Source organism: Sinocyclocheilus rhinocerous, unplaced genomic scaffold (assembly GCF_001515625.1).
Source record: "Sinocyclocheilus rhinocerous isolate Xijiao unplaced genomic scaffold, SAMN03320098_v1.1 scaffold2245, whole genome shotgun sequence".
NCBI lineage: Eukaryota > Metazoa > Chordata > Actinopteri > Cypriniformes > Cyprinidae > Sinocyclocheilus > Sinocyclocheilus rhinocerous.
Window position 1 is genome coordinate 113,561 of NW_015637544.1, and position 26,010 is coordinate 139,570.

General features: G+C 38.7%; 1 protein-coding gene across 1 annotated transcript in view; it reads right to left on the reverse strand.

Annotated features, from left to right (window-relative positions):
* mycbp2 (MYC binding protein 2) overlaps positions 1-26,010 on the reverse strand; it is a 132,058-nt gene that overhangs the window by 8,483 nt on the left and 97,565 nt on the right. The window contains exons 53-71 of the mRNA XM_016564075.1: positions 21,292-21,424; positions 20,968-21,090; positions 9,963-11,579; positions 9,684-9,853; positions 9,340-9,584; positions 9,071-9,238; positions 8,785-8,942; positions 7,973-8,172; positions 7,621-7,770; positions 7,356-7,516; positions 7,060-7,216; positions 6,693-6,917; positions 6,358-6,423; positions 5,966-6,205; positions 5,731-5,820; positions 5,130-5,210; positions 3,631-3,897; positions 3,261-3,544; positions 1,188-1,284 (exon numbers count right to left, since the gene is read on the reverse strand). Of these exons, the coding sequence (XP_016419561.1) occupies positions 1,188-1,284; positions 3,261-3,544; positions 3,631-3,897; positions 5,130-5,210; positions 5,731-5,820; positions 5,966-6,205; positions 6,358-6,423; positions 6,693-6,917; positions 7,060-7,216; positions 7,356-7,516; positions 7,621-7,770; positions 7,973-8,172; positions 8,785-8,942; positions 9,071-9,238; positions 9,340-9,584; positions 9,684-9,853; positions 9,963-11,579; positions 20,968-21,090; positions 21,292-21,424 (4,632 nt within the window). The remainder of the gene's footprint in view (positions 1-1,187; positions 1,285-3,260; positions 3,545-3,630; positions 3,898-5,129; positions 5,211-5,730; positions 5,821-5,965; positions 6,206-6,357; positions 6,424-6,692; positions 6,918-7,059; positions 7,217-7,355; positions 7,517-7,620; positions 7,771-7,972; positions 8,173-8,784; positions 8,943-9,070; positions 9,239-9,339; positions 9,585-9,683; positions 9,854-9,962; positions 11,580-20,967; positions 21,091-21,291; positions 21,425-26,010) is intronic.

Sequence of the window (26,010 nt, forward strand, 5' to 3'; positions counted from 1 at the left end):
CACACACACACACACACACACACGTAGAGAGAGAGAGAACTCTGAAGAGAATTCATCCCCCTGTAAATCAACCTCACAGTAAAAGCCCTGCACAAATTTTGACGGTTAGCTGCATATTTGTGTATTTTAGTTTCCATGGTCCTAATAAAGTTACTATTATTAAAATGTTATTGAAAATAAAATGCATTTTATATAATATTAGGCTATATATGTATATATATATATATAGGCTCTTTTGGAAAAATGCATTAACCAAAAATAAAAAAATTGGCTCTTTGGTCAAAAAAGGTTCCCGACCCCTGGTTTAAAGCAATAAGCCCCAAGAAGCCATGGTTCACAGTGAATTTATAACAGCTAAGGGGCGTTGTTAGGTACGACGCGAAGCGGAGTAATGATATTAATAAAAACAGTATTCTTCCACCAAACAATACCAAAGTAGTTCCTCAGAAACAGTTGTGGTTCCAACAAAGTGGTTGCCAAGCAACACATAGAAGTAAACAAAGGTGTATGTTTGTAGTGTAATTTACAACAGCTTCGAACACGGCTCAACCAATCAGAATCAAGGACCGGAACTATCCGTTCTATAATCTTATTTAGAGTATCATTTCATTAAAAAAAAAACATTAAAGGGATAGTTCACCCAAAAAATTTAATTCTGTCATAAATTTCCCTCGTGTCGTTTCAAACCTGTATGACTTTCTTTGTGGAACATAAAAAGGTATTTTGAAGACTGTTGGTAACAAAGCTGTTTTGGTTGATGTTTCTCAAATGATCTTCTTTTATGTTCCATAGTTAATGTTAGGCTGTTGTAGCATAAACGTTTATGTGTAATAAATTTTATGTTGAATCAAATAAAATATTTCTTTCTAAAGGTACTATTTGTAATGTCTACTTGATACTTTCTCATTTAACACAATAATGACTTTACATTATCTTTTGTGGGTAATTTCACAGCCAAATTTCATTTGCAATTAATCCGATGAATTAATAAACACATCATGTAATTAATTAGATTAAACATTTTAATCGACTGACAGCCCTAATTAAAACGCAACTGCAGGAGATCAGGTTACGAAGTGCAAGATTATATATAATATCATTCATAAACATGCAGCTGAACAGCAAATCTGCTGCATATTGTTAAGACAGAAAAGGTGTCTGGGATAAGATGGGCCATCATTACTCACAGCAGCCATGTCTTTGACGAGTTTAATAATAATCTCAGCGATCTGAGGCGGAGTGGAGCCCTTCATCCACCAGTGACTAATTCCACGCCGTATGTAGCTGCACAAACAGACAAAAATATAAACAAAGTTATTAAATATACATTTCTAAAATGTTAAGACCCTTAATAAGATGATTTCAGACCATGTGTTTTAAATAACACAGCCCTGCATCTTAAAAAAAAATTCTGCTGATTTGCAAAAAAGCCCCAATATTAATTAATTTGATGATGCAGGGTACAAAAATAAGAATTTAAAAAAATATTTTTATATAAGATATCAAAAAATAATTTTACAAAAGTGATTTTATATACATAGAAAGCATTAAATGCAAGTCAAGTGTCTAATGTTTCACATAACTTTTGTGAAGACAAAATGTCAAAACATGGGTGAAATAATGTTACGTCGTCATTCAGCGTGACAGATTTAGCTAAAAATTATTCAACATACTTATTCGGATCTGTACTTATTAAAATACGTAAAAGAAAAAGTGGTCATACTACATTTTAAATGATTTAAAACTTATTTAAAATTAAATTTATTTAGTATTTTGAGGCTGCACTGTGCTCCTTAAATGACATCTAATGATTCTTGTTTTAAATCCACCAATGAACTATGAACTACTGCTACAGAAAATTATATTTTAGTTTGTTTGCTGTAAATCATCACAAAAATAAAAAAAAAATTTTGTTCTGAAAAAATAAACAAACATGACATTCTAATGTACGGGGGGGAAAATTAAAGCTGTACAAAACTTTTGTTTTGATGCTTGAAAACCCTTTTCATCTTAGACCCATATATTTATATATCATCTAGGGCTGCACGATAAATCGAAATGGAATCGAGATCGCAATTCGACAGAAGCTGCGATTGTCATGCGTATCTTTTAGTGAAGCACGGTTCTGTGATCAGCAGTAAATCTCCATCCAAAGGCCAGAGGGCGCTCTCTAGCTGAAACTCCAAATACGCCTCGCAGAAGAAACCCAGAAAATGCCTATCGCTGCAGCTGAATAAACAGAAGATTAAACTGCTTTCATTGATTCAACGTGAATAATAAACACACGACTACGGCAATATACGGTTTATCTGAGTTCTTATTATTATAATTTTCATTACAATAAAGTATATTTATAATGCAATGCCTTTATCACTGCTTAAATACTATGAAATATGTTTCGTGCCTTATTCTGTGTAAGAAGCCACATCATCTCACAGGAGGATTTATTTCAAACACTCGACTGACGTTATGAAGTGAGTTTGGAGTAAAAATATGTTATTAAATGTGGTATTTTCACATGCTTTCAGATGGAGCAGCATTTACTACACAGAGCCGTAGTGCACTGAGAAGCTATGCAAACAGCTGTCATTATCGCAAACGATTTCTTCGATTTCAGAATCGCGCAATAAAATCGTCTGCGATTTTTTTGCGTAACTTGTCAGTGAACTACGGCTATGTGTAGTAAATTCTGCTCCATCTGAAAGCACATGATGATGATTTCCTGCTGATTACAGAACCGGCTTTTTTAACAAAATGCGTATTACAATCGCATTCGATTAATCGTGCAGCCCTAATATCATCTTTACTGCACTTAGTAAAATAACAAAAGCCATAAACTCTCAACATTTTTGAATGACAAAAAGCATTATTCAAAATGTATAATTTACCTAAATCTACAAGAGTGGGAAAAAAATGAAATCAGGTTTTAAGAATTATTCTTAAACAATTCTTAAACAATTATTATGTAAAAATAATAAATAGTTTGAATCTGGCTCAGAGGAAGATAAGAATCATATCTTTGTGGCAGTTTTTCTGGTGATTAAAGGATAATGCAAGGCTTCACCATACATATGGTTGTCGAAAGCAAAAACGCTACGAAATGCAGATATTCTGTGAAAAAGTGTAACATGCTAGAGCAAAAAAGACATTATTTTTAGAATCAACTGCCCAAAATTTGTAAGAAACAAGTATTGGATTTCATTCAGCAAATATGATCCAAGGCAGTGTAATTTGAAAATGGCACATGCAAGCAAGCTGACCTTGAGTTGAAGATCATGGGTAGGGTGACTGTAGTGACTCCTTTGCCTGCAGCCATGCCAGCTGTGCCAACTATAGTGGTGCCCTTCGCCTTGAGCTGCACAGTGAGGGCTTTGGCGATGCAGCCCAGAAACATATCTAAAATGCCCAGCTTGGTCCAGTCGCTCTTCTCGGTGGAGTGGATGATGTCACTGATGTCTGCTGGTGGCAGCGCCTTTACGCCGATGACGCTGGCCAGGCGCATGGGAGTGACCTCAGGAAGAACGCGCCTGAGCAGTGACGTCACCTGCGCGGCAAGAACAGTGTTGCATTCCAGATCCTGATTCTAGAAAGTCAAGTTCAAGACTAGCAGTTCTCGATGCGTTCACAAACCTGTCTCTGGACGCGTGGCGAGGCGGTGTGAAGGAGGGAGAAGAGGTCCTGCAGTAGGGTGAGCTGCTGGGCCAGGTACTGCCGCCCAACGTTAGATCCACTCAAGGCCAGCACCATAGACAACAGCTCAAAGCAGTAAGCATCAGAGGAGGCGTCGTCGTCACTGGGCTGAGAGTTTGCGTTCTCCTTGCTGGAAATGGCGTGCTCCCATTCCTCCCGCACTCGCGTGGCCTCCATACGGATGGCCTGGACGATATGGGCACACACCTGAGGCGGCAAACAGTCAGGTGTGGAGTAACTGCTATTTTACAGAGACTTGGGAACAGGAAAAGGCTGGCTGTCTACTGCCTGAAATGGAACCTCATAAGTAATGGATATAGAACGCTCTACAAATGCATCATACAAATACTCTTCCTCACACGAAAAGCACTCACAATCCGCTGAAGTCTGATGTCAAGCACCACTGTTTCTGGCTCAAACTGCTCTACCAGATCCCAAAAGCAACAGATGATGCTAATATAGACTCACAGTGTGATGTAATACTACTGGAAATCATAATCCTAACCTTTATCTCAATAGAGAAATATCAGGTGCTCTGACAGTAATTATTTATTAATGATTTCAAAAAAAAAAAAAAAAAATCTTAGCCTAAAATGTGCTATACATAAAAAAAATGCCCATAAAGATGCTGGACCCAGAAACAGTATTTGATACATCACAACTTAATAAGCGGAATAATTTGGTGTTAAACTGCCTTTGACCATCTCCAAAAAAATGCAAACGTCATTGTAGAGTTCTGACCATATGCGTATGCAAATTTGAGGTTGTGTTGAAATATTTGAACTTTTGCGACTGGACCATATGTGACTGTTCAAAATGTGCTATACATAAAAAAATGCCCATAAAGATGCTGGACCCAGAAACAGTATTTGATACATCACAACTTAATAAGCGGAATAATTTGGTGTTAAACTGCCTTTGACCATCTCCAAAAAAATGCAAACGTCATTGTAGAGTTCTGACCATATGCGTATGCAAATTTGAGGTTGTGTTGAAATATTTGAACTTTTGCGACTGGACCATATGTGACTGTTCAAATAAAAAAAATATGAGCATGAGGTAAGACTTGCCAAAATGTTAACCATTAAAAATTGTTTGGTTATGAATATTTATGTCCTATACAATTACTTTACAGTGGTTATAAAATATTACAATTAACCCTAGAAAACTTACTATGCTTTTTTCGCCCAAACATACTGGTGTCCATGTATTTTGTGTATTCATACATTCATTACTCATTCATTTTACCACGGAAAATAATAACCTAATAAAGCACAAATATTGGCTAAACAACCCATTTTTACTAAGACAGAACTGTTTTTGCTGGTTTTTTTGTAAATTATTTGTTTATAATCAACACTTTTTCTGCCATCTTGGATGGATTTTTAGGCAGCTTGTTTGGTTTTAGAGAGAGCCGAGAGTTGTTTTGATGGTGTTACCTGTTTCTGAAGGTTGGTCAGTTTGCTCCTGCTGAAAATAATGCCAACCATGTGCTCCTTCAAGTCTGCATCAGATGGAGCCTGAAGACGAAACATTTGTAACATAATTGAACAACTTCATCTTATGCTTCAGCACTTGATATGGTTGTAACGAGCCACCAAACACAACAGATGCTGGTACTGACCTTGTCTTCACCCTCGGGTGAGGAGAGCAGGTTCTTCTCTTCTTGTTCTGGTGTTGGTTCTGCATCCCCACAAATTAGTTTCCCAAACACCTACACAAACACATAAACATGACTTTTGCCTTTCCTTAAACGATATCTGTGAACGAGTGTTTTACAGAGTTTGATGTACAGTGGTACTGGAACCGTACTGCGGATTGTGCCTTCGTGAGCCGTTTGAGAAGGTTTTTGGCCTCACCTGTGATGTAATGAGGCGGAAGACCTGCTGAAAATAATGCCAACCATGTGCTCCTTCAAGTCTGCATCAGATGGAGCCTGAAGACGAAACATTTGTAACATAATTGAACAACTTCATCTTATGCTTCAGCACTTGATATGGTTGTAACGAGCCACCAAACACAACAGATGCTGGTACTGACCTTGTCTTCACCCTCGGGTGAGGAGAGCAGGTTCTTCTCTTCTTGTTCTGGTGTTGGTTCTGCATCCCCACAAATTAGTTTCCCAAACACCTACACAAACACATAAACATGACTTTTGCCTTTCCTTAAACGATATCTGTGAACGAGTGTTTTACAGAGTTTGATGTACAGTGGTACTGGAACCGTACTGCGGATTGTGCCTTCGTGAGCCGTTTGAGAAGGTTTTTGGCCTCACCTGTGATGTAATGAGGCGGAAGACACGCAGCGTCTCAGCCTCGCAGTTCTTCTGCTGAGATACACTGGCTGATATCTGCCCAGCAATCTTGATGCTCTCGCCCTCCTTCCAGCCAAGCACTTTGACCTGCCGTACCCTAAGCGTGTTCTCAGGACCCTTAAGCTCGATCTTGATCACGTGGTGGTCTCCTCCAGGCAGCTCACTGGTCACCCAGCCCATGTGCCTCGAGTCTAAGTCAAGCTGAGACAACAAAAAGTCCATTCAGTGAAACGAGCCTTTTTCAAACTGACTTAATGTCATATGCAGAAGTATAGATCATCAGAGGACGCGTTAACACAACTTTTTTTGTAAAAAGGTTCACAGATAATCTCATTAAGTCATTTAAGTCCTACCTGCTTGATTCTGCAGAGATCTTCCACAGCCTTCCCACAAAGGAATATCATTGACGTGACTTTATTCTGACAGAACACAAAGCACAGGTTATATAAATTACTAGATGTTTAAAGATACATGTATAAATGATATTACAAAACAATCAACTCAAACTAGAAAAATGTGACAAAATGTCATATCTGAAGGTTTGAACGTTATATAGGCTTTGTGCACTTTGAACACTTCATAAAATCTATACAGAATTACCAGTTGGCCAACATAGAGAGCGGTATTAATATACTGACTGGGAAAGAACAGACAGAAAAACTAAAAGAACAATAGTTTGCAAACTCACTCCAATGTCACGAGAGTTGTCGACATGGACAGAGACATATGAGGCATTGATGCCTTTGACACAGCTGATAGTGATGCTCTTTGTTTTGTTCTTATCTTCATCTCCAGACTCCCAGAACGTCTCAGTGGAGCCATCAGTCAGGCTGCCGATCATGGCTGGTCGGCTGGACGTTTTAATGTCTACCACGCTGGTCAGATCTTTCAGACAGGTCAACACACAAAGTTCCTGCAATACATGTAAAATACCTTCATTGCGATTTAAGCTCATTTAGATGTTGGCTTCAGCCAAATGAATAAATCTAAAGGCAACAGGAAAGAAAGTCTTTGTTGTCAATCAACGTAGATGAAGGTAATGGAATGTTTCCCACCTGACTAATCGCTTCGTATCCCGACTGTACGCTGATGTTAAAACTCTCCTCACTGTCCCCATCATCTGATTTGGACAGGATGTTGTTGATGTGGTGAAATACGTTACTCTGGTGCAGGAACTGATGATCTGATTGTTTGAATTTCAGACTCCAACATCTAATGAAACAGCCAAACAAATACTAGATTTGTACATTTATGAAGACGATGTTAGTTGAGATTGCATGTGCAAAATTTGCCAGCATCATTTATCATCAGGAGGTTGCAAATGGTGTCTCTATGAACAGGCAAAAGATACCTGAGGGCCATCTGCTGAAGTGAGCTTCCACTGGGAAGTGACATCATGAGGTCAGAGATGGTCTGGAGCAGACGGTGGAAGGTGTGGGGCAGCGGGTGAGCCGCCTCTCCTGCGATGAGAATGTCAGACAGGGGGTGCTCACATACACCTAAATCCTTCTCCTGTGAGAACAAGAAGAAAAACATCCTGTTTCAGAAAAACCTCTGTTCATCTTAAGTAAATAGTGACTTCTTAATAAACCATTAGCAGTGTTGTGAGGCCACACCTGCTCGAGGTTCTCCTTGTTCCCTTTGTTCTCTTCCTCCTCCTCTTCTTCCGTCTCAAAGGGAGACGGAGTCAGAGACGCCACAAAGTGCCACAGGATATCATGGAGGGAGGTGGTCTGGGTAACATTACACAGCAGCCAATTAAAAGCCTGAAAAGGAAATGCAGAACAAAAGGTTTGTTAAGAGTTCCCAAAACTTCTGACTAAAATTTTCTAGTCAATTGTGATAACTGGATAAGGATTTTAATACATGTCTTTTACATGGACTTTAATACAGTGACTGCATTATACAATTTAGGACAGGAAGAAGAGGACTGAAAGTCGGCAGAAGGCCAGAGATAATGTCGCTGACCTCCATGGCAAACACCCTGCAGGCTGATTTGCGGAGTGCATGCTTCATAGCCACTTCCAGGCCCTCTAGGTCATGATGCTGGATAACAAATGCCAGCACAGGCCACTGGAAGTTTCTTTCACCCTTGCTGAGAGAGCCGTGGGCTGAGATCAGTCGAGACAACTCAGGAGAAGGGTGACGAAGCAGTGATGACCCAACTTCTGTAGAAACCAGCAGGTATTAACTCACATTTAAAATGTTTAACTTAGCATCACAATACTAATATTTTAGCAGTGAACAACAACAACAACAAAAATTAACATTTTAAAATCCAGTATTAATATTTACAAATTAAATAAAAAAATGGCATCTAGCATTTCTGGTCAACTATCACTTTTCCTGAATGCAAAGTTTACATTAATCGATTCTAAACTCTGCTTTGATAACTTGAGGACTCAAACATTGTTAGAAGGTATAGGTAAATATTGCTATGCATCATTATATTGGTGCATGCAAGCCATTTTAACATGTAGGTTAAACAGTAAAACATGGACCTAATGACACCAAGTTCATGGGTTCAAATCCCAGAGGCTGCAAGAACTACTAAAATGTATACAATCAATGCAATACAAGTTGGATAAAAGCACCAGCCAAATGCAAATTATATACAGAATAACTTTAAAAGACTGAAATTAGTTCAGTCCTGTATAGCAGCAGCACTCCTGATGTAAAAATATTCTCAGACATCACACTCTGTCATTATGGTAATAATGGAAATTAGCTGAATTAATTAGACATTTGTAACTGTGCTGTACAAAGTGACACACCATTACCTGCATCCCCGCTGTGTACCCTGCGTCTCGGCACTGCTTTGACCCGTGCTGGGGAAGCTGAGTGCTGCTTATCATACTCGGAGGCCACCACTGAATATGAGCGCTGGAATACTGTCCGCTTGGCTGTGTCACTGTCTGTGATTGGACTTGTCTCCAAACTAAAGGAACAAAGTTAAATAAAGAAGTCATACAGAGATAATAAGCACACAAAAATGGCTAAATGTTCATAGAACCAGTATTAGAGCATGGCAATTTGGGAGATACATGTAAGAGTTTGTTACAGTACCTTGGGGGCATGGACTTCATGTTACTTCCTGGCTCTTGAAAAACATTGGGGCAGGCATCAGGAGTGACTGAAATATAGGGAGCAGGGACTGACGTAGAACGCAGGTAACGCATCTCATCCTGAAACAAGTTGTCATCTTGATAGGCCCCAAAGTTCTCAGTGTGTTGGCTGCAAAAAGGACATTGAGAAAGACTCAATGAGATACTCAATGCACTGAATTACTACAACAAGGCTGCCCGTGGTCATGGTGATCAACAAAAGGTATTTACCGGGCTAGAGTTTGCAGATAGAGGCAGCCCATCTTGTTGGGTAGTTCCTCAGACACTCCCTCTTTGAGGCTGGGCAGATGTGCGTGGAAGGGTTTAGGTGGGTAATGGCAAAGTAGACTTGGCTCAGCGGCGCTGCTCAGAGACAGCAGGAACAGTGCATTGGCACGGATCACCTGGTGGGCCTCCATCGTGGGCAGAGCCCGTGGGGTTTTCACCTGGAGAGGTTTCTTCCTTGACAGCTTGACCTTATCCAAGAACCACAGGGTTGAACCCAAGAAAGAATCATTCAATGTTTTAGACATCTACAAATATGAATTTCCCTACATTGGTCATGACAGGTATACCTTTTCTCTGGTAGCTGTTTGTTTTTCTCTCAGGTACTTCTCTCTACAACGATCACACACCAAGTACCAGGTGCTTCCTCCAATCCCACCATCTCCACAGTTACCAGCCCAGCCTCCACAAAAGTGACCAATACTGTTATAGCCCTGACCTCCAGCATATCGACCACAGCCTGAAAGAACACAACACAGAAAAGTGATGATATACTCCATATATTGGTCTTTATATCCATTCTGAACAAAACAGAATGGAGTAAGACCCAAGAAATGACGGCACTGTACCTGGGTGGGCCTGTCTCATGTGGTACGTAACAGGGTATGGGTGAGACTCTCCACACAGCTCACAGACGGTATCCTTCTCAGGGCCTCCCATAGCTAACTGCGCCATCTCCCCAAAGAGGTTCCCCCTGGGGCGAACCTCGGCTTTCTCCTTTTTCTTCTTCTCTTTCTTGGTCTTCTTGCTGTCCTTTTCATTCTCCTTCTTTTTAAGGATAGCACTGGACCCTGGACTCGGGAAGATCATATTCTGTGTAGCCGCTTTTATGGTAGCCATGGATATGTCCTCCCAGAATGCTACTAGGTGCTGGAGGGTGAGAGGCAAGATGGACTTAGACCTCATGGAGTTGCTGGTCATCTCATAGGAGACCGCCTCACTTTTTCCATCCTCGCACTTCTCGGGCAAGGGTGGCTCTTTCAGCATGGACAGAACCTTGTTCTTGTTGATGCTACCCATCTTGGAAATGTCTGGGCCATGTGGTGATATGTTGAACATGTTGAGGGCCGAGGAGATCTCCAGAGAGTGACGGTTCTTCAGTTTGCTCTCCTTCTCTTCAAAACCCTGCTGGCAGCTGAGAGAATTACGGATGGGTGCATGTTCTTTGGTCAGCTCAGGGTTGAACTTCAGGAAGGAAGAGCATGCCATGGCATCATGTACTATGCCCTCATGCCAGAGGAAGGCAGCAAAAACAGCACGAGCACATTCCGCAACAGAAGGCGACATGGCTTGCTTGGCGGGTTCAGCAGGACGCACGTTTTCACCCTTAAAGAGTGGCCCAGATTTGTCTTTTTTGGGTCTCACATGCCTGCTGGAGGTTTTACGGCTAACTTTGGGTGAAGAACGGCTTTCAAGTTCCTCCTTGACCGGGGCTTTTCCAATACTAAAGTGGACCTTGGAAGAGCCCTCTTCAGCATTGTGCAACTCTGCATTCTCATCATTGGCTTCATCATTGGACAGCAAGGTGCTGGACCTACACACCTCCACCACTTCGCTGTGGAGGTTCTCTTGAACTACATGGGGAGATGGGGCTCGGTTCTCAGCATTGCTGCTTCCTCCTTTGCTCTCTTTGGGTGAAATTTTTGGCTTGGGAGATGTAGACCTGCCTCTCAGAGGTTCCATGAAAGGAACCTTCTTCTTTCTGAGCGTGTCAGGGTCTAGCGTATAGGAGTCAGATTTGGATCTCTCACGAGGAGGGTCCAGGTGAGCTTTAGAAGAAGGACTAACTTTAGAGGGCAGGTTCTTGTCGTGAGGAGAGGATGAACGTGGAGAACTGTTGCTGGAAGGGCTAGATCTACCCGAACTGAAGGTCTTCTGTTTGGGTGAGGAGGAACGGGAGCTAGGGTTCGGAGACTCAGCCCTAAGGCCTGAGGTTCGGCCATCAGCTTTCAGGGCTTGTAGCGTGTTGTGGTTAGGGGAATGGGAGCGGCTGTGAGAGTCAGACCGCAGTTTGCCGGTGTCTGATTTGAGACTGAGGGCCTCGCTGGCAGACAGACTGTCATTGTTCTTGCTCTTCACCTGGTCAACAGATCGACTAGAGTGACTGTCCGTTTTGGAGGATCGACTCTCTTGACGATGCTTGCTGCCTGGAGACATAGACCGACTGGCCAAGTTATCCCTGTCACCTGCGTATCATAACACACCAACAGTTACCAATGTGCAACTCATTTGTGCAGGAGGCACTCCACAAAGACTTGTCAGGCGTTTTCACGTAAGTAGGAAGAAATAAAAATAAAAAAACAAGACAAAAAAAAAGACATCTGAAAATGTAAGGGAAAAATCATTTACAACATAATAGGAACTTAAGAAACCAAATGTAAAACAACAGAAGTAAATTTTAAAATGACATCTACAAGAATCCACTGAAATCCAAGAATGACCTTAAATTTCAATTTACTGACCAACTTTTATTTACATAAGAATTTAAGTATTCATAAGACTTTAAGGTAGCAAATGCATAAATATTGATGCAAATGGAAAGCACCCAGGTCATGGGAAATGTTTTGTCAAGCTTGTAAACCTGCCCCCATATATATTCCAAAGCACTAAATACTCTGTTGCCATGCCTAAGGGGAAATAAATGGACTGTGGAAGAGAGAATGACATGAAACCCCTCCCTGTAGTGAGTCTCCAGGGTGCTCCCAGGAGAAGACATGCATTACCCACCCTTTTGTCTGAGAACAAGAGATGAGAGAGTGGTGCCAGGGCCGGTCGCATTGCTTTTGTGCACACGCTCACGTGAAGCAAGGCTGCGTGATGAAGCATCTACAGCGGAAAACAGTGGCAAGGAAAGTAAGCAACAAGGCTTGAACCAAGGAAAACCATCAGAGAATGAGAAAGAAAGTGAGAGCCAATGAGCAATGAAGAGTGGAAGAAAGAGTGTATGAGGAAATGAGGACTCTGGCCCTGTTTACACTTGATATTAACAATCGTATTGGGTGATCTAATCGCAAGTGGACAACTGAGATTTGTAGTTTACACCTGGTATTAACATGCAATTCAAATGTGTCTGTGACTACTTCGTTTTCAAGGGGAATATTAAAGATTTTGTGACTACATGTATAACATAAAACATCAGTTGCTATAGCCCCTTTCACACATATAGTCTTTACTATTAAATTACCGGTAAATTAACATTAGGAGATCATGTGTGAACAGGACCTTTTCAAAAATACAGGTACATTTGTTCTGGCAATTTACCGGCAATTTACCGGTATGAGAAGATGTAACATTACCAGTAACATTACATAACATTACAGAGCAAGACCACCCCTTTATGCCTGTCAGTCAGACTTCAAATATCTTGGACAGATAGGGAAACTAAAGTGCTTCTACTCGCGTGGGCGAATGAAAACAACGGCGCGGTTTTTAAAGATCATTCTGTTGACTGACATCACAGAATTTATCGGTATTTTGGAGCTAATGTGTGAATGGTCTCTTACTGGTAAAAAGCCAGAACACCGTTGCTTGTGTGAATAGTATATTTGTGTATTTACTGGTAAGATCATTCTGGCCATTTTACGGTAATTTACCGGGACTGCTGTGTTAAAGGGTCTAATATTCAAAACAGATGTAATAGATGTGCTCCTGATATAAAGGCTATTTTAGAAAGTATACATCTTAATTATGCATCCTCCATATACACACTGTTCTAATTCTAAAGGCCCTTTCACACGGGACGCGGCAAGCGGTGGAATCGCCGCACGGCTGCCGCTTTCTCTTGTAGTGGAAGCGTTTTGTGCAGTTGAGGCGGTGGTCGCGTTGCGGTCTCGGAGCGGACGTTGCCATAGTTACAATTTTCAACATCACCTTTGTATTTACTAAAAAATAAATAAAACAACGGAAATTTGTGTTTGTCATCCTGTCATTAATTATTGTCATTATTATTTTTGTTTTTTTTCGTTTGGCACAAGTGGAGTTGTTTTTGAAGATTTGCCTTAAGAGTATCACAAGGTAACGATTTAAGCAAATATTTGAGGGAAATATAATTTTAAAGGAACATTTAGAAGATTACTTGTGCCTAAACAATGCATCCCAGGCGCAGGGCTTTGCTGGAAATGCAAAAACTTCTTATTGATGTGCTCATGCATAAAAGGAAAAAAAAGAGGACAAAATGGGTACATGAACTACTCCTTAACCGAGAAGAGCAGGGAGACTATTATCATTTGGTACAAGAACTTTATAATGACCCTCTCAGGTTCAAGACCTACTTCAGGCTTACCCCTGAACTTTTTGAACTACTTCATGAGAAGGTGGCAACAAGGATCACAAAGACGGAAACAAACATGAGGAAACCCATCAGTTCAAAGGAGCGGCTTTCCATCTGTCTCAGGTAAATGCAATAACTTCATTACATTTATTATAGTTTGATAACTCTTCAAAATACAATTTTATTAGTATTTTGTTGTAGTATTTTCTTCAAAATACAATTTTATTAATAAGTTGAGTTAAAAAAAACAAATACATGTTAAAACATTTTTTAAAGCATTCTTAATAATCAAAAATGAGTTTGTGTGCATATATATATATATCCCTGTTACATAAATAAGAACATTAGGTTAGACAAAAGAGCTAACCCAGAACATCAGCCATCAGTTGGGCTACTAACAGTGTCTGAGAACATACAACTGTATATCTGTTTTTAGAGTTACTTCTCTTTAAACTGAATGTCATGCAGGACCCGCATAATTTCAATGCGGGCTGTAGATTTTTGTATCTCGCTCAGTCTCTTAAAAGCTGGTACAAGACTCATGAGGAAGAGTTCATCCTCATCGCCACAGTCTTTAAGCTGCTTGGAGATTTCATCCACCTTTTCAAGTACACGTGACTCAAAAAAAACAAGGATCACAAAGACAGAAACAAACATGAGGAAACCCATCATTTCAAAGAAGCGGCTTTCCATCTGTCTCAGGTAAATGCAATAACTTCATTGCATTTGTTATAGTTTGATAACTCTTCAAAATACAATTTTATTAGTATTTTGTTGTAGTATTTTCTTCAAAATACAATTTTATTAATAAGTTGAGTTAAAAAAAACAAATACATGTTAAAACATTTTATAAAGCATTCTTAATAATCAAAAATGAGTTTGTGTGCATATATATATATATCCCTGTTACATAAATAAGAACATTAGGTTAGACAAAAGAGCTAACCCAGAACATCAGCCATCAGTTGGGTTACTAACAGTGTCTGAGAACATACAACTGTATATCTGTTTTTAGAGTTACTTCTCTTTAAACTGAATGTCATGCAGGACCCGCATAATTTCAATGCGGGCTGTAGATTTTTGTATCTCGCTCAGTCTCTTAAAAGCTGGTACAAGACTCATGAGGAAGAGTTCATCCTCATCGCCACAGTCTTTAAGCTGCTTGGAGATTTCATCCACCTTTTCAAGTACACGTGACTCAAAAAAAAGTTCCTGCTGTCTTCGCCTTTTGTGAGCTGTTCTCGTTTTCATTCTCAGCAAGTGAATCCTCTCCTGTTGTACTGATATCACTCACTTCCTGCTCTATCTGCACTGTCACTGGCTCAAGTGTGAGAATAACTTCCTGTTCTTCTTCATTTACCATCATGTTACTGCTTGTCGGCCTCTCTCTCACATGGGGCTCAAGGAATGACATGATGTTAAAGTATTTCCAGACTTTCTGGCTGTCTGCTTCTGACCCACTCTTCTTCTCTTTCATGGCTCTCCTCTCTTTTATATATTTATCCCTGAGATTTTTCAATTTTTTCCTCACTTCTTCAACTATCCAGAGAAAAACAGTTTAAAAACAAAAACAGAAAAAGAGTTAATACACTGAAACAAATAAAAATGATTGAGAATTATACATAAATACATAATGATTTATTTGTAGAGTCCTTTTCACAATACACATCGTTTCAAAGCAGCTTTACAGAATGTCATGATGTTAATGTTTACAATATCTTATTTTTATATGATTTAGTTGCATGATACCCAATATTTTTATTTTTCAATACAGGTTTCTGGCAACTGGAGATTCATTTGTGAGCATAGCTTTCAGCTTCAGAGTGGAAACTTCAACGGTAGCAACAATTGTGGATGAGGTCACCAAGGTCATCTGGGATGTGTTGGTGAATGAATATATGCCAGTATCAGCAATGCAAGATTGGGTGGAAATCGCTAAAGAGTTTCAGGAGAGGTGGAACTTTCCAAACTGCATTGGAGCTATTGATGGTAAACATGTGGTGTTACAAGCTCCACCAAACTCTGGGTCATTATATTTCAACTATAAGGGCACACACTCTATTGTCCTTCTGGCATTAGTTGATGCACATTATCTGTTTCGAGTTATTGATGTTGGAGCTTTTGGAAGAAACAGTGATGGAGGAGTGTTTTCCTGTTCCTCTTTGGGAAAAAGACTGAAAGAGGAAAAACTTGGCATTCCAATGGACACACCACTACCAGGGGCAGAAAGCCTTGGGCCTATGCCACATGTCTTTGTTGGAGATGAAGCTTTCCCACTGCAAAAACATCTGATGAGGCCCTTTCCAGGCCAGCAGCTCACAACAGAGAAGAGGGTGTATAACTATCGTTTGTCATAACATTTAACCACGCGCAAAAAAAAGTATTGTTTGGACATTTTGTACGTATTTAAATTTTTACCTGGCAAACCAACTCGTGGCTCCCACGCTCTAGATTTTTTTTTTATGTCTCTGTATGAGATTTTAGATGGGTCATACAGTTCAGGGAAATCATCACACTTAAAACAATCTTCTCCTCCATTTTCAACTGTCCGTTATAAGTTCAGTTAAATGTTCTATGATTGGTTGTTAATAATCTGTTCACTGATTGGTTAAAACCGACGCGGCTGTCGCTGCCGCTCACAAAAAGATAAAATATTTTTATCTTTGGCGGTGCCTGCCGCGAAGCGCCGTGCCGGTGGAAGCGGCAGGATTTTGGGTGCACGAGCACCGCTTGCGCTCCGCCTCCGCGCCGCCAGCGAAACCGCCCGCGTTTTGCCGCTTTCCGCATGTCTCCCATTGAGAATGAACTAGACACTCGCGACTGCCGCGTACCGTGTGAAAGGGCCTTAAGGCAGCATTACAAATATAATTTGTTCAGTTAATAGTTTGTACATTAACTGAGCATTTTAGATTATCTGTGTAATTGCAGAGAAGTTCTGTAAAGTCTTGTGCATGCATATGTATGATTTAAAAAAAATAATACTTACATGTACACACTACACAGGTAGTTTAAAATTAAAAAACCTTGTTTTGGTGCAATGAAATATTAGCGGGTCAGAAGACAGACAATGTTGTCTAGGATGCATTAGTATTTACACAACAAGTGCAGTGTTTCTGATTACCTCCAAATTGGCTGACAAAAATTATACACAACCTCATTAAAGCCCTGCAATTGGTGATCGGATCACCCACGATGGATGTTAACACTAAGTGTAAACAGGGTCAGAGGAGCATCTAGGTACTGGGAAAGATGTATGAATAGAGAAAAAGCAACAAGTAGAAGGACAGACACTGTGAGAGAGACAGAGTCTGGTAGAAGAAGGCACAAGACTAAAACAAAACTGGGCATCAACCAGTGCAAGTTAGGGTGGCAGAAGAGTGAGAATAAAATATGAAGAATTGTAATGAATCTGAAATGCAGATTCAGAGTATTCTGGCTGTGGAAAATATTGAGACACTTGCTCCTGAAATATCCAAAAAACCCAAATTCATTTTTCTTATGCAGACATATGCATTGTGGTTTACACTGGGGGATGCAATGCTACAGCACTGCATGGTTTTGATTGCGTGGACGGATTCCTGGACCTCTTGGTAATTATTTAGCTAATGAATGATCAAATTAAGCACTGTACATGTAGCAAGCAAAAAAGAAAAATGCAATCAAATTAACAGAAACATCTGACATGAAACACACACACTGTTAGTAGCTACAATAGAAACAGAAGAGGAGCTTAAATGTTATTTGGCCACTGAAGTTAAAATGAGATGAGAAAGAAAAGAATCACCAATTCAAACATAGCAAGCAAGCGGGTGGACGCCGACAGAAAAGCAGGGGAAATAAGCCTGAACGGATCTTAACACAACCTATGGGACACTAAACAAATAAGCGCTTAAGACAAGCACCGCCACTACCTTATAGACGTACAGACTTACTCGGAAGCTGTGGATGCGGTTGAGGCTGCTGGGAAAGGGATTGTCCAAACACAAATGGGCTGTGGACAAGGGAAGAGGGAGGTTTGGCAGCTTGCTCAAATATGGAAGGAGTTGGGAGGAAAGGCCCAGACTGAATGGAATTCAGTATGGCACTCAGCCGGTCACCTGCAATGCGGAAGACAATGGGAGTGCTGTAGCTTATATGATCCTTAAAAGGAGCCATACAAAACGCTCGTCAGTTTAACGCCCCACACAAGCACGCACGCTCACTGGAAGTAATGGGGTGTGTGAGTGGGTCAGCTGAACCAACATGAGGGGAATAAGGAATGGCCGGGGGAGCCGTTGGGTTAGGTTTTCATGAAACCTCATATCTGGAACATCTACAAGGTCACAGATAAAACATTGGCAGACAAAGCCAATACTCTGCTTTCATCCCTTTTATAGTGCAACTCATGGAAATTCTGTGGGGGGAGGGGATTTGTCCAAATTGTATCAAACATTTTAATACTAACCAAACAAGTAGCATGACATTACTGAAAACTAAGATTTTAGCGGAGTTGTTAAAGTCAACATGAAAAGACTTCCATAATGCAATGTGTGTCTGACAAGATAGTTATTGAGGGAAGAAAAGAAAAAAGCGTAGGGTGGGAACTGATTTTATCTCAGGAACTGATTGGATCACAAAAAGTATGCATTTCATATGAAAATGGAACATGTATCAGAGTTTGCAGTGAATTGTGAGAAGGCTTTTTGACTGTTTAAGGTCAGGTTCACCCTTAAGAACAGGTCAAGGTATCCCAATAGAAGCATTTATGATTTTTTGTTTACCGATTACTGCCGTAATCTTTATTGTATTACATTAACATTATCAAAGGACTGCATTTTTTATTTTTACATTATTTGCAAATATTGGCAGGAATTTAGAAAGATGACCTGGACATCCCACTGGCCGAAAAGGAAAGTCTTTAGAGAAAGAGCAAGTTAATACATTTTAAAAATTAGGAAGACTTATTTTTCTTTGGAATGTCAAGCAATTTTAAGGTTAATATTGACTTCATGTTGACTTTTAATCAAGTAGCATTTAGTTAAGCACCATAGTTACGTCAAGGGTATTTTATTCACATAGACTTATTAAGTATAAGAGGTGATGAAGGACCCATCAGACAGCGGTCTATGGGTAACGGCACTAAGCAGCGGAGCATGAGAACAGTATGGTGAGAGCCAGTGGACAATAAATGGGTAAGACCCAGCTGCAGCACACAGAGTCCTGCCCATGCACACAATGATGCCTTCACACGCCACAGACGACAGCCAAGACACACAGATCACAGCATGCAGAACACAATTACTCTGATTACACAGAGCTGAATTGAGACAAATGATTGTGTGTTTGCTTATTAATCAGGGGTCATACAGCACTTTAAATAGATAAAAGACACTGTTTTCATGTCCATTATATCCAGGGCTCCATGACGTTTCCAAGACTATTCCTGTTGTTTGTAATTACTGGACAAGGATTTAAAAAAATCATTTATATGTGAAGTATACACTACCATTTGGGGTCAGTAAGATTTTTTTGTAATACCTTAATACTTTTATTCAGCGGGGATGCATGAAATTGATTTAAAGTGACAGTACAGACACTTATAATGTTACAAAAGTTAAAAAAATTGCTGTTCTTTTGAACACGCCTCATCAAAGTATCCTGAAAAAAGCATCAGGGTTTCCATAAAATGATTAAGCAGCAAAACTGTTTTCAGCATTAATTAGAATGATGGCTGCTGAAAATTCACCTTTGTCATCACAAAAATAAATTACATTTGAACTGTATTAAAATATAATTACATTTTAAATTATTTTAAATTGCAATAATCTTAAGTATTATTTTAAATAATTATATTTCACAATATTACTGTTTTACTGTATTTTTGAGCACAAGACACTTCTTTTAAAAACATTAAAAATATTACCAACCCCAAACTTTGAACGATACTGTATGTTTGGTAGGAAAAAAATTTATTCTGGTCCACAACATTTCATTTCCACGTTTAACCTACAAAGTTTTTACTTCAAGAACGAGACAATTTTTAGGAACATAAAGGAAATCGCAGTTACTAAAACATGAACACAAAAATCCTGGATGACTGGCTATTCTACCACAGTTGGATTGGCATCAATTTTGTGAAATAACATTTAAAATCAGGGAATAAACTACCAAGATATATCTGATCAAATATGACATTTAGCAGGAGCATGGTAGGGGCGGGCGATATGACCAAAATCTTATATCACGATATGAGTCATTTTAATTCACTGTAACTATATCACAATATAGTTATTTTTGTTTTAAAAAAGTTCTTTCTGATATCAAAATGTTTGATACCTGAACACAAAAATCCTGGATGACTGGCTATTCTACCACAGTTGGATTGGCATCAATTTTGTGAAATAACATTTAAAATCAGGGAATAAACTACCAAGATATATCTGATCAAATATTTAGCAGGAGCATGGTAGGGGTGGGTGATTTTATGACCAATCATGGGTGATTTTATGACCAAAATCTTATATCACGATATGAGTCATTTTAATTCACTGTAACTATATCACAATATAGTTATTTTTGTTTTAAACAAGTTCTTTCTGATATCAAAATGTTTGATACCATAGAATTGTCATAATTCTTGTCACTAGTGTCAATATCACAAAAAAAACTAATACTAGCCTAAGTGAAAAAAGAAAAAAAAAACTCAAGCTCACTGTAGACAAATAAAAAGTCAGCCATTAAATAAGAATAAGAAACTAAGAACAAGCAATAGGACAAAAAAACTACAGTAGAACAAATAAGAAATGCTACGTACATTGTTTAAAGTAATCAAATGTATAAAAACACTGCATATTCTTCACTGTCAATTAAATATATATTTTGTCTTATTAAAGTTACAAAAATGATTTAGACGAGCAGCGAGAGATTTTCTTATTGTTGTTATTTGATTAACATGAATAACAGACAGTCAGAATATTGGACTGCTGTCACTTTAAAAGCTGCCCAGATCCAATATAATGTTACACATGTGTTTTCTTTCTCAGCTGTTTCAATGGCTTAAAATCACTTGTTTTTAAACTGCAATGCTTAAAAACGTGTGCAAACTATATGTAGCACAGCAACATCACGTGAGTGTGTAACCGCGATAGAGACAATAGTCAAAAATCTCTAGCAGTTGACAAATTTCTACTGGTGTCTACCGGTATGTCACCCACCCCTAGAGCATGGTATGAAAAAATATGAAATTTAATCATATAAACAAAGGTGTAACTGTCACTTAATAATAAATCACTCCTAATAAATCTCTCCAGGATCTTTACTCTCACCTTTGTTGTTGATGCCGTAGTCGAAGCCCTGAGCTCCCGAGCTGCCCATGCCCCTGTTAAACGCCTGGACTGAGAACGGGCTGGGAGGAGGGGTCTGGGCTCCATGCTCCAAAATTGCTTGCTCTGTTCCAGAGAGAAACAAAATGCATTAATAATCATCAATAACTAACAGCCAGCTGAATTTCAACTTGTGGTTTAAGCATGCTCTATTTCATTACTGGTTTCCTATTTAAAGAAACAGTTCACCTAAAAATAGAATTGTGCATTAGAAATGCTGCTTTTGCAACTAACTGAAATACGTTTAAGTACGTGTGTTAGCGTTACCTTCCTCGTGACGTAGGTACTGGTTTCCCCCTCTGTCTCGGGCCAGAGACCAGGCCTCCCCCTCATCGCTCTCACAGAACTCCACCACACTGTTCTTATCCAGCTGAACCCAGGTGCCCTCCGAGTTAATCACCTGATACAGATACAGCTTTATTTACCTCCTCTCTCTCACACACACACTACATCAATCCAGAGGAGCATGACTGATTAGCAAGCAAAACTCAGTGGAGGCTCTAAAATGACGGCGCATTTAGAAACAAATATATGATGTACCCTTCAATTCTCAGGATTTATGAATTGAAACCAGTTCGAACAAAGACACTGTTTTAAATTTGACGTGAGAAGAATAGCAGTATTTGTGTAAGTTGGGAGGCTCAGAGACAGCGACTTTAGGAGAGCATTTGAGGACAGCATGACACACCACACCCTCTACTGAGAGAAGAAAGAGGCAAAGTCCAGCCCTTCCATGATCACACATGGAGACCATTCAAATTAGGGCTGTGCGATTAATCGAAATCGAATCGAAATCTTTCCCCCAAATCGCACAGCCCTAATTCAAATGCCATAAAAGACAGGTGTTTACCAAGATTGTGCGCCATTCAGAATTCCCATTCAATTCCTGAATTTGAATTGAGACAAAACCAGATGCAGAATTGTAATTTGAATTTAAGGAAGTACAATTATAAAGAAAGAAATTCAAAGAAAATTCATCTAAATTGAAGTAGTTTTAACTAGGGATGTTCATTTCGGTTATTTTTTCTAACCGACAACCGACGCTCGTTAACCGATTGTTAACCGTTAACCGAGAAGATTATTTTAAATTAGAATTCAATTAAATTAGAAAGGATAAGGATAAAATACTAACATTTGTTTTCCGGGGATTAATTTTACATGCGAACATAATAAAGCTAGGCTATATATATATATATTTATAAGCCTATATATACTGTGCCGTGAAAAGGTTTTTGCCCCCTTCCTGTTTTTTTATTTTTTGCATATTTGTCACACTTAAAAGATTCAGATCATCAAACCAATTTTAATATTACGCAAAGATAATGCAAGTAAATACAAAATGCAGTTTTTAAATGATAATTTCATTTATTAAGGGAAAAAAGCTGTCCAAACCTTCCTGGCCCTACGTGAAAAATTATTTGCCCCTCCTCTTAAATCATGAAAGAACTATGATTAACCACATCATTTTAGAAAGCTGAGTTAAATTTCACTAGCCACACGCAGGCCTGATTACTGCCAGACCTGTTGAATCAAGAAATCACTTAAATAGAACCTGTCTGACAAAGTGAAGCATGCTTAAAGAGCAACACATCATGCCGCGATCTAAAGAAATTCAAGAACAGATGAGAAACAAAATAGTTGACATGTATCAGCCTGGAAAGGGTTATGAAGCCATTTCTAAGGCTTTGGGACTCCAGCGAACCACGGTCAGAGCCATTATCCACAAATGGAGAAAACTTGGAACAGTGGCGAACCTTCCCAGGAGTGGCCGGCCTACCAAAATTACCCCAAGAGCAGAACCCCTCCTAAAACACAAAAAAATTTATGGATTTCAGGGTTATAATGGGAATTGTATTGGTTTTAATGTAACCTATAATGAGGTGTCTATTTGATGGATTCTATTGGTGGATGTAATCTGGCAGATGGCAACCAATAGAACAACAGTAATTCCTATTGGAATAATGCCCAAAACAAAAAGGAATTTTGTATTGGTTTAATGGAAACTATAAGAATTTCTGTGATGGTTTCTATTGTTTTTTTCAGCAGGGTAATGATACCCATACTGTGCTGCACATTATTGACAATATTGAGCTGAAGCTTGACTTTGCAAATTTAAAATCGCAAATCAAATCGCAATCGCAATATCTGTCAAAAAAATCGCAATTTGATATTTTCCCCCAAATCGCACAGCCCTAATTCAAATGCCATAAAAGACAGGTGTTTACCAAGATTGTGCGCCATTCAGAATTCCCATTCAATTCCTGAATTTGAATTGAGACAAAACCAGATGCAGAATTGTAATTTGAATTTAAGGAAGTACAATTATAAAGAAAGAAATTCAAAGAAAATTCATCTAAATTGAAGTAGTTTTAACTAGGGATGTTCATTTCGGTTATTTTTTCTAACCGACAACCGACGCTCGTTAACCGATTGTTAACCGTTAACCGAGAAGATTATTTTAAATTAGAATTCAATTAAATTAGAAAGGATAAGGATAAAATACTAACATTTGTTTTCCGGGGATTAATTTTACATGCGCAAAAAGCAGCAAACAACAGAACATGAGGATTCACATGGTCATATCATATCACATCACGCACCTGCAGCACTTCTGCCAGCGGAGAAGAACATAATAAAGCTAGGCTATATATATATATATTTATAAGCCTATATATACTGTGCCGTGAAAAGGTTTTGTGTCGGCATTAGGCCTATTTCTGAATGAAACTATAAAATGCGACTTATACGCGACTTATGTTTTTTCCCCCTAAAAAAATTTTTTTTTATACGCGTAGCGTATTTTAACCACGCAGCAAACCTTTTTAAATATTTTGATTAATTACTGAAAAAATAAATAATTAAATTACTTTTTAAACCGTTTAACTGATTGTATTAATCGGTCAAAATTCTTACAGTCGGTTAACTGGCTAAAATGGACATCCCTAGTTTTAACAATAATTTGTTAGTATTTTTTTCTACATTGTCTATTCTACAATATCAACATTGTTACCTACAGAAAGTATAACACAACATAATATAATATACTAGGGTATCTAGAGAAGTTATAATACAGCATAAAATAACAATATATAATATAATAATAAATTGACAATTACTCAAAGTAATTATGTAATTATTTGTGTTCTGTTTCACAACACAAATGTGCATGTTTGAGTAATTTAATTTCTTAGAATTACAATTCATTAAGTTGCTCTTCCTATCATTCCAATTCAAAATCCAGTTCCACATCCTATGGGTCAGAACTAATTCAATTCAAATTCACAATCCCAAATTGAAAGGAAACCTATTCTTAATTCTGAATTTTGCTCAACCTAGGTGTTTACAGAGTGTACATTATCATGTGACTTCAGTTTTTTTTTTAATTCACAAGCTTCATCTGTCATTATTGTTAATAGGAAATTAGGATCATTTATTAATTGTTGCATCACACAGTTTTTCCTAAAGAGCATGCCAGATTATACTGTACTGTTACTGTGCAAAAGCTGAAGCCATGCTTGGTGATTCTTGAGAGGGGCTTTAATAATGTGAACAGAACAACACCACACCCACGCCAGAGCCATAGCATGTATGGCCTTTATCAAAAGACGTTACACAAAGGGTTCTCTAATCGTCTAAAGAAAAATGAAGAATTTGTGTTACAGAAACTGCAGAACTAGCAAGAAATCTGGCTAATTAGTCATTTATTGGCAGCCACAGTAACACAGTTGGGAGTCCATACCTCGCCTACAGCCTTGACTTTGTTTCCCAGAACTAACATTCCAATGGGGATACCTCTAAGGTTTGGGCAGCTTCTGATGTTGTGACCCGAAGGTCCGGTCTTCACTACCTTATAAAGACCCGGTCCGCCACCCTGGCCTGCGCCCAGGTCACGTACATTGGCATCCTGGGAAGGGTGGCCACTGGTCTCCTTTCCATAATCATCCAAATCTGACCTGCCCTCCTGCAAAACCAAAGGACACTGGTTAATTTAATTTTTAAAGTAAGTGGTGCATTATAAAATGTATGTTTTCAAAATATTCAATCTATTTTTTAGATTAAAAGACAATAAGACCAAGAGCCAATGACAAATAAGGATGTCCTATGTGACGAAAAAGAAAAATCTAGTTTAACAGTTAATACTATTTTCAACAAAGAGAGATTATGATTATAGGACAATTGCACAACCTTGACATTTCTGTCCCTTAAAAAAATATAAAAATGAATTTTAATTCAAAAATTGAAAATACATTTCATAGAAGCAGCACATTCAAGTAAGGTTAATGTATTTTTGAAAATAATGTATATACATAAACTTGCCAATTGTGCTTCTAAATACAAAGAAAGACAATCTTTACAAACATCATCTTATCCTAACTGTGACTTGTAACTAATTAGGTTGTGGAATGAAGATCATTATAACAAACATAACAGTGTGTTCTGATGTCAAGCTCTGCTGACTAATACTATATAGAAATGCTGTTCATAAACTGACAAAAATCATTTTGCCTTTGTGTGAGGGAAAACAAAAACATGCATTCACATATTCCGCTTTAAGAAGTCGTTCACCCAAAAATTAAAATGCTGTCATTATTATTATGCATTATGTTGTTATTTGTACCATGGAACACAAAAGGAGAATTTTGAAGAATCTTTTCCATATATGGTTGGACTTCTTTAACATCATCATCAAACTTATTTGCATAAATTGTTTTTCTGCGCTTAAAGGGTTAGTTCACCCAAAAATGAAAATTCTGTCATTAATTACTCACTCTTGTGTTGTTCGAAACCCGTAAGACATTCATTCATCTTCGGAACACAATTTTTAAGATATTTTTGATGAAATATGAGGGCTCTCTGACCCTCCCATAAACAGCAAGGTAACTACCACGTTCAAGGTCCAGAAAAGTACCAAGATGATCGACAAAGTAGTCCGTGTGACATCAGTGGTTCAACTGTAAAGTTACGAAGCTACGAGAATACTTTTTT